At 45.3% G+C, this 17,050-nt stretch overlaps 4 protein-coding genes across 4 annotated transcripts; all 4 read right to left on the reverse strand.

The window, feature by feature from the left end:
• Positions 1 to 943: 943 nt before the first annotated feature.
• Positions 944 to 1,960, reverse strand: BDB00DRAFT_761753 (ribosomal protein L10-domain-containing protein; the record flags this gene model as incomplete). The annotated part of the gene is made up of 2 exons (XM_053119287.1): positions 944 to 1,837; positions 1,922 to 1,960. 2 exons carry the CDS (start codon positions 1,958 to 1,960, stop codon positions 944 to 946), a joined length of 933 nt encoding a protein of 310 aa, XP_052980716.1.
• A 230-nt stretch (positions 1,961 to 2,190) lies between these two features.
• Positions 2,191 to 2,933, reverse strand: BDB00DRAFT_818090 (uncharacterized protein). Its single transcript, XM_053123120.1, has one exon. It carries the CDS (start codon positions 2,899 to 2,901, stop codon positions 2,443 to 2,445), a length of 459 nt encoding a protein of 152 aa, XP_052980717.1. The 5' UTR covers positions 2,902 to 2,933; the 3' UTR covers positions 2,191 to 2,442.
• A 6,205-nt stretch (positions 2,934 to 9,138) lies between these two features.
• Positions 9,139 to 10,479, reverse strand: BDB00DRAFT_787074 (uncharacterized protein; the record flags this gene model as incomplete). The annotated part of the gene is made up of 5 exons (XM_053120667.1): positions 9,139 to 9,144; positions 9,185 to 9,385; positions 9,617 to 9,672; positions 9,725 to 9,912; positions 10,469 to 10,479. The coding sequence occupies 5 exons, from the start codon at positions 10,477 to 10,479 to the stop codon at positions 9,139 to 9,141; spliced, it is 462 nt and encodes a 153-aa protein (XP_052980718.1).
• Positions 10,480 to 14,172: 3,693 nt separating this feature from the next.
• On the reverse strand, positions 14,173 to 15,915 carry BDB00DRAFT_761904 (uncharacterized protein; the record flags this gene model as incomplete). The annotated part of the gene is made up of 3 exons (XM_053119299.1): positions 14,173 to 14,557; positions 15,266 to 15,459; positions 15,574 to 15,915. The coding sequence occupies 3 exons, from the start codon at positions 15,913 to 15,915 to the stop codon at positions 14,173 to 14,175; spliced, it is 921 nt and encodes a 306-aa protein (XP_052980719.1).
• Between the last annotated feature and the right edge of the window lie 1,135 nt (positions 15,916 to 17,050).

Here is a 17,050-nt window from a genome sequence, read left to right on the forward strand (position 1 = left end):
TCGAATTTGGATTGAATTTGATGACCAGCAAACAGGGAGAAAACAGCGAGAAAAGCATCGACACTTGATGGAGCAGCGCGACATCGTAGGTTGGACGCCTTTGGAGATGGAGTTAAAACTCATCAAGCCTAGGACCGATTCAACTATGGGTGTCTTGCGTCGTCAATTTCCAGTGGTGCCAGCGCAGGCAATAACCATCCACAAATCACTAGGTCAGACGTACGATACCGTAGTGATCATACTACCCAGACGTGCGCTCAATCGCTATTTGCTTTATGTGCCATGCTCGAGAGCAAGAAGAGCTGCTGGATTATTTCTTATTGGGACATTTCGGGATCCACCGCCAGGACCTAGAGAAGGATTGGTAGCAGAACTACACAGACAAGAAACAATGATATTGACACCGCATTTTTATCATCATGTTTCCCCTTCGTCTTCAAAGACGTCGACAGGAAGTATGCACAGGCGCTGATACTAAGAGTAACCGCAGCTGCTTTTCCGGGAGAATATGATACGATCTTCGTCAAGCCGTCGAAATCGCGTTGAACGTCGCTTTGTAAAATAATCATAGTTCAACAAGTGTTGTAGTGGAACTCATAATTACTGAGATTGATATATAACCCATATTGCTGTACACTATTTTCTCAAATACACTGAAAACGTACGGCTAGGCGAAGTCCAGCAGCGTCCTCAAATAACGAAGCACTGTGCACGGCCTCGTTTAAAAATTCGTACCATCATGTCTTAACAAACAAGAAACTTCAAACCATCCAGTACCAGCAGCAACACCGTCCATCCTCATAAAAGCTAAACACGCGCAATACCAAAAAAACACACAAACGATCCCACACGACGGAGCAGCTTTTTCTTTTACACAAAACCAGACAGCTTGGTTTTTTATTAGGTTGGATGCATGAAAACAAATGAATCATGAAGAAAGCGTTTAGTCGAAAAGACCGAAGCCCATGTCTTCATCAGATTCCTCAGCCTCTTCTTCCTTAGCCTCTTCCTTGGCGGCACCGGCATCACCAGCAGCAGCAGCGGGGGCAGCGGCGACGACGAAAGCATCGGGGTTCTCCAAGAATTCCTTGATCTTCTCAGAGCCCTCGAAGGTGTAGTCGGTGGCAACGGAGACGGCCAACAAGTTCTTGTAACCGTTGATGATGGAGTGAGGGACGGCGGCAATGGTGGGGTAGCCGACAGCCAAAGAGATGGAAGCGATTTCGCGGATACCGGACAAGAGGTTGGCGACAAGGGAAGATTCCTCAACATCCAAGACCTCAGGCGAGAAGCAGGTACCGTTGTCAAAGACCTGGGTGACGCTCAAACCGTAGGTGAAGGGCGAGATGTTCAACATGTTAAGCAACATGGCTTCGGAGGGACCGACACGCTCACCACCAGTGACGACCTGGACGTCGCTGACGATTTCAATGGTACCACGCGAAATCTTGGTGGGGATACCCAAAGCCTGGAAGAAGGAGGTCTTACCGGGTTCCATACCAGTGTTACCAGCAGGGACGTAGACGTCACCGGGAGCAATGGCGTTAGCACGGGCAGGAGCAGCAACGCGGTTCTCGGTAATCTTGTTACGGATTTCCTTGAGGTCGCCGTTGGTGAAGACGAAACCAATGTTACCCTTGACGTGGGGCATCAAACGCTCAAGCTCGGGGCGGTCGGCAACAAAGGTCTTGAAGGCACGACGGACCATGGTGTTCTTACCCATAAGCACAACAGCTTCGCCACGGAGGGAGTGACGGATCTGGTGCATCTGGTTGGAACCGACATTGTCAACGTTGACGACGAAAGCCGTCGAGTAGCTGTCAATGTAGTTCTTGAGCTATAGATTCCAACAAAAAAAAAAGGTATTAGGTATTGCTGTAAACGATTCCTTCAGTTAACACATTCCGAGCGACTCTTTTACCTTTTCAAAGTATTGTTCCTTGGCTTCTCGCTTCGACATGCTGAATAATTTGCTGTTCGAGGACTTTTAAAGAACCTATAGCGAATATCATCAGTATACAGTCGTAAATTGATATGTCGTGCTTCCGAGTATCGCAGATCGATGGATGGGTCCATGGATGGATGGGATCATCAATGGATGGATGCAAGGCGTATGGATGGATATATATATTTATTGGATGCATATACTTTACCAAAGGGGAGCAACAAAAAGAGACTGAACAAGAAGTGTCTGAGAATTGTCTTTTAAGGAATTCGGCTGTGACTGTCAGTCTTCCTCTTTTTGTCCGCTAAATCAAGCCGCCGCCACTTTTCATTTGAAAATTCCATCAATGATTATGCATGATTTAAATATGTAACATCGTTTAAAGTATAGATTGTTATGTCGTGTTTCGGTTTTACAAACATAAGTGAAAGTAATTGAATAGATTAAATAAGGGATATGTGCATGGGGTGATAAGAATAGTTAAAGCAGATAAGGATCTATTCCTTTTCATGAGCGTGGGCTACTGGACATGTGCCAACACGCATGTCTGGCATTGGGCATGGCGATGATCTAATTTTCGAGGGTCCAAGAGTAGCAAAGGTATAGCCATCTGGGAAGTCAGGATGCTCTGCTTGCGGGTATTGCGGCATAAAGACATTGTGGTCTGTAGGTAAAAGTGCCGTTCCTAGATATGATTCTTTGCGAGGAAACTTGAGGAAACGGACATAGTACCCATGCAAGTACCAGCATGTGTCGTACGCCAGCTTGAGCCACCATGATGGTCGTGACAGACCCAATGCCGCGCAATCAATTGGCGTTATCATGCATGTGTGAACATCTCTCGAACCCACTTTGGGTAATGCATGGTAGCGTTTTATCAGTGTGGCTGTCAGAGTTCTTTTGGCAGGCTGGAGAGTACTTTGCGAATTTTTCAGAGTATGACTGTATAATATCATTTGAAAAGTTGAGCAACACGCATCTTCTATTAAAAATAAGTTGGTACTTAGATAATCTAAAAGATAATCAACCCAATTGGGAAATCGTTGCCATTTTAAGCATAACTTTTGAAGGGTCCGCTCTCTTTGTCGCGTTACTGTCACGTTCAAACTTAAAAATTTGTTGTCAATTTACAATTATTTTGCTAAGCTATGAGTTCTCAAGGAGATCATCAGGAAGAGGTGTGTTGCGTTGTGTTACCCGCCATTTACCAAGACGAGCAAAAATCTCGGGCATAATTGGCTTCACCTGCAGATCGCGAAAACGTTCGTCGTATAAGTACTAATTCACTTCTGTAAAACCAGACGGAAATGCCCATTCGAACTTGCATTTGTGGGTCTACCACCCATTCTCGAAGAAGTTTCCACGGTTGTCCGCTGAATGAGCGTAATGTTCGACGCAGAATTGAGGAAGATGATGATAATAACGTACTGTCTTTTGAAAATGATGTATAATTGCTTTAGCTTCAGCTGCTTTTTGTGTACTTATGAGCTATACCTTTTGTGTGGTTGCCAAACACTTTTCGTTTAGAATATTGACCCTATCCGCTGTTCTGGCTGTGGCTCTACTACCCATAATAACCCTTCTGATTCTGAATGTCCAGATAGTCTTGATAACATGGTGGAAGGTATACTTATTATTATACCTGTCCGTGTTTTTTAGATCTACTATTAATACTAGACATATTTAGAAACTTTGGAAACGTTTGATGACGACATTTTAACTGTCACTTCAACTGCAGAGGAGATAATGTCAGATGATATACTTGAGCCTGACAATGCTGATGACGGCGTGGTAAATCTTCCAACAGCTTTTGAAGTTCCTCCTGTTCCTGCACGCCGATGTGCCAGCTGCGGATCGCCGGACCATAGACGTTCTTCGCACGCTAATTGCCCGTTCAATTCACGCAATGTCACCTCTGAACATGGTGCCCAATACCAGATTGCATGCAGGGTGCCTTTTGTACCTCAAAATGTATTTGGCTCCAATATTTGCTTCACGCCTAACAACAACTACTATCGTCGTCATATCTTCGAGTCTATGAATGTCGAATGCTCTTTTTGTCACGCTAAAATGTGGATTGATGAGCGCTTAGTTGCATCTTGCATCGTCTGTATCCAACCCTCGCTTTGGTATTTGCTGTACTTCTGGCAAGATACGCTTACCCCTCCCTCGCGCACCACCACAAGAGCTGTTATCACTTATCACTAATCACGATCCATCCGACCCTATTGCCACCAATTTCCACACCAATATCCGAGCCTATAACAGCATGTTTGCTTTCGCATCCCTTCGCGCCAATTACGATCCCAACTTGGCGAGTGGACGAAATGGTGTTTCAACTTTTCGGATCAATGGCACCATGTATCACTGTCTCGGGCCACTTAGAGCCGACAATCCAACACGCGCTAATTTCGCTCAAATTTACTTTTGCGATACCCAAGAGCAAACAACTCGACGCAGCACAATGTTCACGGGATTAAACAATGATATCATCAACACGATTCAGGCAGTTATGCAGCGCCATAACGCGTTCGCACGTACACTCATTGCTGCAGCAGATGCATACCGTAATCAACCCGTAGGCACTATCCAGGTGGTTATCCGCGCTGCGCGTGAAATGGGTCGACGATATGATGTGCAGGCTCACCCGGAGGTTGCAGCTATGGTTGTCGAAGACAGCGTAGATGGCACGGCACAACCTCATGATATCGTTATCCATGATCGTGAGCGCGGCCTGCAGCAAATTAGCTCTCTACACGCATCATATATGCCCCTCCATTACGTCCTCATGTTCCCACACGGCGATAACGGATGGTACCTTGGATTGCGGTGCGACTCTCATGACGGCAACAACGTTTCAGTTACCCTTTTGGATTATTGTGCATATATGCTAATGGTTCGGGACGGAGAGCATCAGACCTACAACCATCATTTCGGTCGACTATTCCAGCAGCTCATAGTCGACAATTATGCACGCATTGAGACATCACGCCTACAGTATATCCTGACGCACCAACGCGAGATTCGTGCTGAGGTGTACAGCGGTGTTGTCGACAATGTAAACGCACGTCAAATCGGAAGGTCGATTATTTTGCCGTCATCCTTTACAGGTGGTCCACGCTATATGAAGCAGATGCTTCAAGACGGCCTTGCTATCATTCGTCAACGGGGTAATCCAACTCTCTTCATCACCTTCACATGCAACCCCAAATGGCCCGAGATTACTTCCGAGCTGGAGCCTGGCCAGCACGCTTATGATCGACCTGATTTGTGCACCCGTGTCTTTAAAATGAAACTCGATGAGCTGCTTCATCACATTAACGACTCGAGCATTTTCGGCCGTGTTGCTGGGTACATGGCGACTGTTGAATTCCAAAAACGAGGGTTGCCACACGTTCACATTCTTTTGATCCTGGATGAAAGCGAGCGCCCACACACACCCAATGATTATGATCGATTTGTATGTGCGGAGCTGCCTGATCCTGTGACCCAGCCTCAATTATATCGTACAGTGACAAGTTGCATGATCCATGGCCCCTGTAGTCGTGACAAACCTGATGCAGTGTGTATGTTGAACGGTCAGTGCCAACAACGATATCCAAAGCCATTTTCCAACGAGACCAGGGTCAATGGTGACGGATATCCTATATATAGACGGCGTCGTAATGGTGCAAGCCATCGCTTCGCACGCAGTGGCTTCACAGCCAACAACAGCCATGTTGTTCCATACAACCCGTATCTGAGCCACAAATACGACGCACATATCAATGTGGAAATATGCACATCCTCGCGTGCGATCAAATATCTGTGTAAATATATCACCAAGGGATCAGATAGAGCACAACTGCAAGCAATGCGTTCTGCTGCGCCTGCAAACAATGCTCCTGCTACAACCACCACCACCACCACCACAGCAATCAGCAACCCACCACCACCAACAGCTAATACCACTGCCGCACCTGCCCCTGCTGATGTAGAGCAAGAAGCAATTGATGAGGTGGTTCAATACCAGAACGCTCGGTATATCGGCCCTTGCGAGGCAGCATGGAGAACTCTACAGTTTTCAGTCCATATGCACCGTCCGACTGTTATGCGCCTAGATTTGCACTTGCCTGGAGAGGAAGTCGTTCGTTTTCGTGAAGACGTAACACAAAATGAGCTGGAGAACATCCGGGAAGCATCAACTCACACCAAGCTAAATGCGTTTTTTCAGCTTTGCGACGGTGATGAAACAGAAAACGGAGCACGCCAATATCGGTACCATGATATCCCTGCTCATTACACATGGGATGCTCGAGCACGCCAATGGAGACAACGTACGAACCCGCCAATTGCCAATGTTGTGACACGCATCTATAATGCCTCTCTGTCCAACATGCCCCTCTACTGTCTTCGCCTCCTTCTTCTTGCCGTTCGTGGCCCTACAAGCTTTGAGTCATTGCGAACGATCAATGGCACTGTTTACGAAACATTCCAAGAAGCTGCTCTCGCACATGGTCTTCTTGAATCTGACCAAGAATGGGACCGATGCATGGAAGAGGCGTGCCTATACTCACCATCAGCATCAGCGATTAGAGCACTTTTTGTGTATATATTGATCAATTGCTCCCCAGCAGATCCGCTCTCTCTTTGGACCAAGTATCGAGAGAGAATGGCAGATGATTACTTTTTCGCCTTACGGGCAAGCCTTCCTGCTGGCCAAGACGAGCTCAGCAATGATCAGATCAATCAAATGTATCAGCGCACCCTTGGTGACATCGAAACGCGTCTGCAAACCACTGGCCATCATCTGTCAGAATTCCCGTCTCTGCCGCAACAATTTGTCACAGAACTCGATGCCCTACCCCGCCTAGAAGCTTTGGAGATTGTCGAACGACGTGAATATGACGTAGAGAGTCAACAGCAACTCTTAAATACATTGCTACCTACGTTAAACGACGGACAACGCCACGCTTTTGACACTATCACCGACTCTATTACTGCAGCCACTCATCACCACTCATCGCGCCTTTTCTTTGTGAATGGTCCAGGTGGTACGGGTAAATCTCAACTGTTTAAGGCTATATTGAGCCATGTTCGGTCCCGTGATCAAATCGCACTTCCTGTCGCTTCCTCTGGCATTGCAGCTATCTTGCTCCCGGGTGGCCGAACAGCACATGGTCGTTTCAAGATTCCGTTGAACGCGGATGCTTATACTTCGTGCAATCTTCGCCTTGGCGGTCCTCACGCACACCTTATCGCAAGTGCGTCAGTTATCATCTGGGACGAAGCTGTCATGTGCAGCAAATATAATTTTGATGCTGTTGACCGTGCTCTTCGGGACATTATGGGTGCTCTGGATCCGCTGTTGCGTGAACTACCTTTTGGAGGCAAGGTTGTTGTTTTTGGAGGGGACTTTCGTCAGATGCTTCCGGTGGTAAAAAAAGGGAATCGATCTCAAATCGTTGCCGAGTCCATCCAATCTGCCTCTTTTTGGCGACATGTTCAAGTCCTCCATTTGACTGAAAACATGCGCGTGAGGAATGCAGGCCCTAATGCTGCTGCTTTTGCTGACACTCTTTTGGCTATTGGTGATGGACGTGCCCCGTATCAAGAAAGCGTGGAGATTCCGCAAGAATGGCAGATCGATACAAGCGATACCATGGGATTGATTGATGCCATCTATCCATCAATTCGCTCTACTGAGCCACAGCCAGAGCATTATCATGGTCGCGCAATCTTGGCTGCCAAAAATGCTGACGTCGATGCCATCAATAATGCAGCATATGACATCTTCCCCGGCATAGGCAGAACATATGCTTCCAATGATCGTATACTTGATGCTGATGATCCTGACGCAGCTGCAGCCAGCTATCCTGTTGAATTTCTACGGAGTATAACTACCGGTGGTATTCCTAACCATGAGCTATGTCTCAAGGTCGGTATGCCATTGGTGCTTTTACGCAATATGGATCCTGATGCCGGTCTTTGCAACGGAACAAAACTCTTTGTATCAGGCCTTTACGACAACAGCATCTCTGTAAGACGGATCGACCAAGGTTACACGGGTGAAGAGTTTTTCCTTCCCTGTATCAACATGTGCACTACTGAGGGTGAATATCCCTTCGTCCTTTGCCGCCGGCAATTCCCTGTTCGCGCCGCCTTTGCAATGACTATACATAAGTCACAGGGACAGACGTTATCTGATGTCGGCATCCTTCTCAACGAACCTGTTTTTGCTCATGGACAACTATATGTTGCATTATCCAGAGCAACAAATCCTCAAAACCTTAGGGTTGCAGTCGATCTGTCAACAGCCGCCACATCCCCACCACTTACTACTAATATCGTCTACCATGAAATTCTTTTGTCTCCGCCGGCCGCTGTTCCTCAACAAATCGTAAATTCACCACCTGCTTCTCCTACAACCACCGCCTCTCTACCTCCATCATCTTAACTCTTATTTTTGCTCTTTTTCTTTTTTTTGCTATAATTATCCTATTTTAACTGATCACCATTTTACGTACAATAGAATATTCGTACCTTTTCACTGTTTTTTTTGGTAAGTAGATCTGATGCGAAAAATATGATATAGAACTACGCGAGTGTCAACTCAGTCCTGCTGTCGTCTTTCAGCTAATTACGACAAGCAGCAGTAATCTACTACAATAACTAATGAAAGCAAGTGTATTGATGAACTTGCAAATTACTGTAAGAGCTGTCGATAGCAGCAAAAGAGCGGTCAAAACTCTCTATGTCCCTTTTGAATTTGGCAAACCAATCTGTAGTAGGGTTTCGTGTCATAGCAATAATGATAACGTTTAGGGTTATATGTAGACATAGCAATCAATAAGCTCGCGAAGCGAGCAGTTTCGGGTTTAGAAGGGGGGGGGTGTGGGGGAACCCCCCACCTTGGGGGTCTGGGGGGAACCCCCAGGAAACATCCAATCCGTTGAATGACCCGGAGCGCAGCGAAGGGGCTCATTCAGCCGAGCGAAGCGAGGCAGGTGGATGTTGATAAGCATAATAATTGCTGTAGCAAAGACTTCGTTCTATGTCACATACCTTTGTGAATTCTACCATTTGTTCTGCTGAATTAAGGTAGTTTTCCAACTTCATACCGTCTGCAATGTCAGCCCACATCTTGTAGATAGCCTATATATCAAGCACACCAAAAGAATAAGAAAAAGACATAACAATCGCTTTTTTAAGATTTAAATCTTTATAAAATTTCGTAACGACTGGATAACAGCAACTTACGTTCATCTCTAATTGATTAAATCTTCTGTATCCATACTTATTAATCCAGTAAATTGGTTCGTTGACGAAGAGGACCAACTGGAAAAAAAAATCGCCATGTTGAATACGATAGCAACTGTGAATCTCGTTTAAGCGAGCAATGGCATGGTCACGTCTAGATTCTTGAGCGTCGATTTCCTCTGCTGTCACATCCGGATTTTCCTGACGTAAAGATTGGTCGTGGGGGTATACATCCAACATTTCATGCTGTAGAGAATCGAATCAAACAATTTTTGAGGAACTTGAACGGATTACATCGAGATTCGGTTTTATCCGGAAAAATAATCGAAATTACCCAAAATCAGATACGAATCTTCTTCCCGCTTTTGAGGACGATGTTGCACCTCACCGGTGGCAATAAGAAGCTTGCTAATGGAAGGAATGGTAACACACCGAAGCAACGCCAATTGAAAACTTGTTTGATGTAAAGCCAGTATACATGTTTATGACTGTTGTTTGTCATGATCGTTCAATATAGAGTTGTAAAACAGGTGAACGTACCTGGGAATTCCTTTCTCAATGTCGTATTGAAAATCTCAGCGGCAATTTTGGAGTCCTGTACGGCAATGTTCGGATCTGGGTATTTGCGACGCAACGCATTGATGTACTTGTATCGGTAGCGCCTGACAATAGCAAGATAGCAGCAAATCGCAATGGAAAGACCGGCAGCGGTAGCAGCAGCAGCAGCACTAGATGATATCCGTTGATCGGATTTCATCCATGAAGAGACGTTCGATAAATTCGAACTTGACCATGGGAAGAATTTCTTTTGTGATCCAAGTGAGTAGTTTATTATGAATACTTGTGGAAGTAGTGACAGTGTGGTTGATAAATTCCATGATCAGTAACCCTTGTTGTGTTACAATTGAAAAAGAGAAAAGAATTATTCCCTATGCTGTTGTTATGTATGATTTCACAAATTGTTCTCTCAGTAGTCATATTTATAGAGGTAACAGAATCTGAATTATGCTCTCGAAAAGGACCCAAAAGGGAAAAAAAAGTTTCGTTGTTGTCAGCAACAGACGACGGATGTTGTGATCTGAGTGTCACGAGATCGTACAAAACTTTAATGTGTTGGGTGCGTAAACCTTGATCATATAGTGCACAGTGTAACAGTCCCTTACAGGAAATGAACATTTTCTCGCGTCCATGCAAATACAGCTATCATCGATGAAGGGCACATATAAGTTATATTTAGTTGTATGAGCTGGTATTCTACTGAGAAATCAAGTACAGTATACGTACTGTCCATACATGATTTTGTAGTGATTAATATAAACAGCAAGTATTTAAATCATTCTTATCTGTGCGATGAAGAAAACAAACCCCATTGTATGATATTATGGAGACTCTGTAGTATGTATCATGCAATGGCGATAGCGTGCTAAAGGCATTATTACTCATTGGCCCAAAACAAAAGTCTAGATTTTTCGTGTATAGCTGTATACCATTGGCTATATCGTGAGAAACCGTGGAAGCCGGTAAACGAGTTTTGGTTATCTTTTTGTCAACCTTTTCCCTTATCTGTTCGATGGAAAATTATCAAATACTAATTTTTTTTTCTAAACTCTCACGAACACAGCAAGTCATTCCGTGAATTCACGATTTTCTCTTAACAAACAACTTTTTTGATGCGCTCGCGAAACATTGATCTAACTTTTGCAGTTTTTATGTTTCACATTAAGACATGGCACGCGTAACACATCCCTATCCGTATAGATCGTTATATGCATCGTCCACAACCAACATTCGGGACAACCATGATTAAAAGAAAAGAGAAACATTCATACGTTTACGAAATAGCATAGCCAATTGCAAGCAATGGTGTAATATATTCTATCAGAATATAATGACTTATTCAATGTCATTCAGGATTTCTTATGCATTAAGAGGTCCACGGCGGCGCTTAGCAGCGAGAGCCGGGTATATATTAGCGTATCCATCATATTACACCAGATATGATGTAGCAGGTCGAACTCTATTATCAATATCGGGTTCTCACCTCGACATACATTGTATGTACTCGGTGCCCCGTGAAAAAGACAAGCCTGCACGCGTGGGTCATGATTCAATAGTACTGTGCTGGCGTTGTAGTAATAAGTAGTGAATCACCAAGTCAGAGCGTAATTACAAAGAAAAGCACTAATAAGCAACCTTTGGAGGTAAGGCGGCGAGGGGCCTGAATAAGGCAGGAGAGTTTCCCAATCCGTGTGTGTAAATAAATCAAATAAAGAAGCAGCGTCTAGACGTTCAAACATCGTCTATTGCTGTAATGAAAATCTCGAATAAAAGGAAACGAATCACATCGAAAACTATAGGGTACGTATAGAATATGTGGCTCTGCTGTCAAAAGAACACCTTGAAGAGGGGAGGAGTATAGCAACACTTATCAATTGCTAAACAAGGATCAATACTTTTGCTGCTATGTGCTAGAATACATCATTCATGGTAATGGAAACGGATAATATATATTCATGATAGCCGGGTAAGCTGACTGGAATCAATCGGTTTACTGGGAGCTATTAGGCCCATTATCAGCAACCTTCTTCCGCCTCCGGATCATCTTGTTACTATAAGCTTTAGCCGATAAAGCTTTGTATGTTACTGGCTGGTTACTGAAGCAGCACTACTATGCACTACTGGAATCCAGTACAGCTTTTTACAATGGATCTTAAAAAAATTGCCCGCGACTTTTTATCTTGACAAACTGGAGATAATAAAAGCTTTATATACCTTATGCTATAATTATCATTGAATAAAAGAATTATCATTTATCAAGCTCGACTTTCTTTGCAGTCACGGAAAACGTTGGTGAGAAGACAGCTACATATTATCTTTTTCTTTACGCATTATGTAAAGAAAACATTAAATACATCGAAATCCATCAGAAACTTTTTATAATTTACTCTAGAAACATGTGCCAATACAAAAGGTGTATTGGAAGAGCATCATTTAGTATAAAGAGTTGTAAGACACACAAATAGTGCTGTAAAAATTCCGAGTCAAACTTTCATGGCTGACAGATCGGTTGTTAGTGATATACGATCGCGGCTGTCAAAGTCCCTGATGCCGTGCGTAGCCAAAACCAATTATTGAAAACGTTCTATGTGTTGCTCCTGTCGTGTCTTTTACTACATGGGTACCAGGACAACGTGTACTCTTAGATGTTCACATATTGCAATCCTGGTAACGTCATCTTGGGTCGGGAATGAAAGTGTATCTCTGCATATGTAGTAGAATAACACCGTTTCTTGTGAAGACAGCAAAAGGTGTGTAGGGGGATGCACATTGTGAGTAAAGCCCATGTTCTACTTGAATTGTATCAATTATATCATAAGCGTGCATTGCATCCGTACAACTCAGTCGTGTTATTGTTTACATCTTACAAGATTACATGAAGCAGCATCTTTACGTCATAGTCATCATATCCAACAACTTGCTTAAGAAAAAGGTTACACACAAACCGACTTATTAGCAAAAGAAAGAAGGAGGTAATATACGGGCGGAGGGAGAAGTGTATATTAGATCTTTGCCGTACATTTCGTCATCCTCGCTAAAATGTTGTTCTAGAATCGATCATGATACATGTATAGCACAGGCGCAAATATGTATCAATGCGTCAGTCCGCCTGCATAATGATGTACCTGTCATTGGCAAACAAAAAAAAAAGAAGAAACAGGAGGAAAGTGGGTGGGGGGGGTTGCACAGGCTAAAGGGGAGGACTAAAGTTGTTTAAAGAGGAGCTTTTTTTCTCCACATGATAATTATGCTGCTTGTTGATGTGTCTGTGGGGTCTGTGCCAACGATGGTGGATCACGATTGAAAGTTGTTGCTGCTATTTAATAAGTTTACTAACAACTATCCTGGAGTGGATCGATGATTTATGTCAGTTTGAGAAACTGTCTGTGCATTTCCCTACAAGGAAGAGAGAGAAGAAGAGAGAGAGAGAGAGAGAGAGAGAGAGAGAGAGAGAGAGAGTTATGTGTAGTAGTCGTATGTATATTAGAGTAACAGTGCTTCATTCTCAACATTACAGCAAGAAGAGAGAGACAATAAGGAGCAACTAGAATGGTTAAACAAGGATCAAATTCCGCTCGTATGGTTCTAAAGTAGAGGGATAAATGGTTTGATTTCCCAATGGCACGACGGACGAAAGGCTGCTGCACGCAAATCATCGGAGAGCAGAATGGGTGTGATGGTTGTAGGGCTGACCACCCACGATCTTGTTGGCCAATCTCTACACACTTGATTCTACTTGATTTTCCCCTAGTCAGTCCTATCCCGAAAGTGGTCTTTGCACATCGGATGGGTGGTCAATGCATTGCTAGGAAACAGGCTCTCAATTTCATTGTTTTATTATTAGAGCCCAGCCGCCATTCCTTGGCCCCATTTTTTCCCTTTTTCTAGCGTATGTACACACATTTCAGTTTGACAGAATATGTTTAGATGGGTGGAATATGATGATGGTTGCGTGGTAATGATTTATTTACGAAAGGGAAAAAGAGACAGTTTGGATATATGAAAACGAGATAAAAGAGTAAATTTTATACAATACATACAAAGTAGGAATGAATGAATATAAACAGTGGAAGCACGGCTAGAAAGACAATAAGGAGCGAGGTCTTTTTTTTTTTTGTTCCGGGAAACATTGGCTTCGTTGGTAGTATATGGTTTGCAGAATAAATGTGCTTTTTTAGGTGTGGGACATAATTGGGGTTTGTAGAGAGAAAGGAGTGAGTGTGGGGGTTTTGGATGACAGAATATATCGAGAAAAGAGAAAAGACTATGTACATTTTTGGGTTGTGGGTGTGTGGAAAAATGAGAGGGTTGGGGTATGCATTTGACAGGGCGAGGTATGCTTTTCTGGAGAGAAAGTAAAAGGTAGAAATGAAAGGTATGGGGGGGGGCGAACCACAAGAGTGTGTGGATATAGAGAAGAAGAAAATAACTTAGGCAACACAGCGAAGTGTTACCTTTTCATGACGAACCCAAGCTGAGCCCATGGCGTTCGCCAAGTCCTGTTCCTTGGCAATCAAGGTTGCGGTGCCACTGGTGCTGTCGACAGAGAACGACGAAGCGGCACTGGTGCTGGACGATGCCGAAGAGCGCGTATCATTGAACAGCAAGACGAAATCCTTGGGCAGCGAGATGGACGGATCGCTGAACTTTTGAGCAATACGCGCACGCAAGTCGGTCAGGGTGATTGAACGCGGGACTTGGATGACAATGATGTTGTCGACGTCGTAAATGACCTTGATCTTGATCAAGCGCAGCGTGGGCGAGGTGGTGGGGCTGGGAGCAACGCTGGTGGCACATGTGCTCTGGCTGTCGCGGCTGTAGCAGCTGGAGCTTGTGGAGGTGCTGCTGATGATGCTGCTGCTTGTGACCAGGGTGTGGTTGTTGTTGTTGTTGTTGCTGCGAGGCAAGGGCGGTGGCGGGTATGCACTCGGTGCCGATGATTTCTTGCGCTGCGACCGTCTTGTTGCTGGCTTTCCACCCGTGGGTGTCGACATGGAGGGACGCGGCTGTTCTGCTGGGAAGGGCATCATCACTGATGTGGGTGACATCATGGGCGAGCCGCGTCGGCAATGCGGGTATTGGTGAGGATGCATCATTGAGGGTGGAGGAGGTTGCTGCTGTGCGCGACCTGCCCATGGCATGATCATGCTTGCAGCCTGCGTGCACAGGGAAGTGAGGCTGGAGGTCGACACGGTGGGCTCGGGCTGAGGCGGTGAAAGAGGTGGTGGTGGTGGTGGGTACTGAGAGGTGGTTGAGAGTGCCCGTGCACGCGTGCGGAAGCGTCGCCAAAGCGGTGAAGACGAGTTTGTTGTTGTGGATGTGGAAGTCTGGTGTTGTGGTTCCACAAAGCTTGGCGAATCCAATGGATGGATGGTGGAATAGGACGACGGCATGACAAGCGGCGTAGGTGCATTGTTGATCAAGTCCGAATAAGAAGCCGATCTTCTAAGCGATGATGCATAGTCTTCTTGGTGCTTCTGAAAGTGCTGCTGCTGCTGCTGAAAGTGCTGCTGCTTGTGGTACTGCTGCGTCATGGATGACTGTGAGCGAAGCAAGCGTGAGGTGGTGATGTCGTCTTGCTGCTGCTGCTGTCGCAAGATCTGCTGCTCTGTGTCTGCTTTCTGCAGACCAAAGAATTCCAACACAACCAAGGATTGCGAGATGGACGGAGGCAGACGAAACAGGGCCTGCATGAATTTATCGAGCTCTGAGCGTCGCTTTTTGCTGTTGAGCATCAGTCGCTTCCCGTTGTTGAGCTTGGGGATGGCGATGCTATTGCTGTTGCTGTTGCTATTGTTGTTGTTGTTGTTGCTACTGTTGCTACAGCTCACGTTGTTGGTGGTGTTTTCGAGAGGGCTGCTCAAGAGCCGCGATCCAGCGCGGCTGGCAAGGCTGCGGGTAGTGGTGGGGAATGCCTCGCGCAGACGCTGGGCAAAGTGACTAAAGTCTTCGTAGCGTCGTGCAATGGTGTAAGGCTGGCGTGCAGCGGGTGCAGAGCGCTTGCCGACGGGAGAGCCGTTGACAATGCGGATATCGGTCTGCTGTGGGATGACTTGGATGGAAAAGTAGGTCTTTTGGTCGAGCAGCTTCTCATCGATGATGACAGCATGCTGTATGGGCGGTGCCAGCTTGATGCCAGGGACGATGCACTTTTTGGTGCTACCAATGGCCATGGTAGAAGTAGAAGAGAATGGGAATGGTGCAAAAGTGTGGTGGCGATCGAGGCTTATTTATACACTCACACACAAGTGGCATTCCCAAAAATAACACCGGGGGGCCATTCGGGTTAGGAAATCTGACCCAAAACACCGAAATTATGAAAAGGGGGAGGATAGCAAATCGGAAACGATGCTTTGAGTACTACTAGTTTGTGTGTGGGGGGGGGGAGGGTGTGTGTTGGGGGAGAGAGAAGCCTTTTAGGGGGGAGGGAGGGAGGGAGGTTGGTCCTGGAACCTGGAATTAAAGTTGTTGAGTGCTCGCTTTGACGTGCATTCCAACCAGGCTTTCTTTGGCCCTTATACTTGCCCCACCCCAAGAAAAAAAAATAGCTTTCTGGGCCAAGATGCGTCTAAAATAACGCTCACTAAGAGGGACCCTTTTAAGAAAAAAAAACGAAACCGATGCTGGTTTCTTAGAAAGCTAGGACGGACAGGTCAGAAACTCAACTGACGATCCTTGCGTTAAAGGTGGTCATGGGATCAAACTGTCAATTTGCGTGCTTGGGGGGGTGGGAAGGAGAAAGGAATTGATTGATGATAGGGAATGGTGTGCGAGAAGCGGGGCGATTTTGGAGGTTCCAGATCCTCGATTCCCGAACTTTTTATGGGTCTCCAGTACCTGTCTTTTGTAATGAATGAATGAATGAATGACTGACTGTATGTATGTATGTACTGCTATGGAGTGAGAGACCAGACAATGCCAACCCACAGCGTGAGAATCCCCATCCCGGCGCGCAATCACAAGAAGAAGCACACCATGGTGAGCATCTTTCATCCTCATCTTTCGCAAGCACATGTGCATGCGTCATGCACAGCGAGTATCCAACCTTTTTCTTCGTACATGTATTTTCCATGAGCCGATGAATAAGTAATTGTGTACACGAGCCTGTTTCTATTGCTGCTTGTTGCTGGCGCCATTGAGATCAGAGAGAGAGAGAGTCACTCTTGATATAAGAGAACAGTGTTTGTTACTTTACAGCCACTGCCATCAAGAAGTTGTACTTTGTGCCACCTTGAAAGACGACATCGGAACTCACCTTTCTTGGGGATAGGTACAGTACAGTACAGTACCGTACAGTACCGTGCAGAG

Source organism: Zychaea mexicana, assembly GCF_025766255.1.
Source record: "Zychaea mexicana strain RSA 1403 chromosome Unknown BDB00scaffold_27, whole genome shotgun sequence".
NCBI classification, from domain to species: domain Eukaryota; kingdom Fungi; phylum Mucoromycota; class Mucoromycetes; order Mucorales; family Lichtheimiaceae; genus Zychaea; species Zychaea mexicana.

Bases quoted from the DNA above. Each gene is read 5' to 3' on its own strand.
- BDB00DRAFT_818090 (XM_053123120.1), bottom strand. From the start codon at position 2,901: ATGATATTATACAGTCATACTCTGAAAAATTCGCAAAGTACTCTCCAG.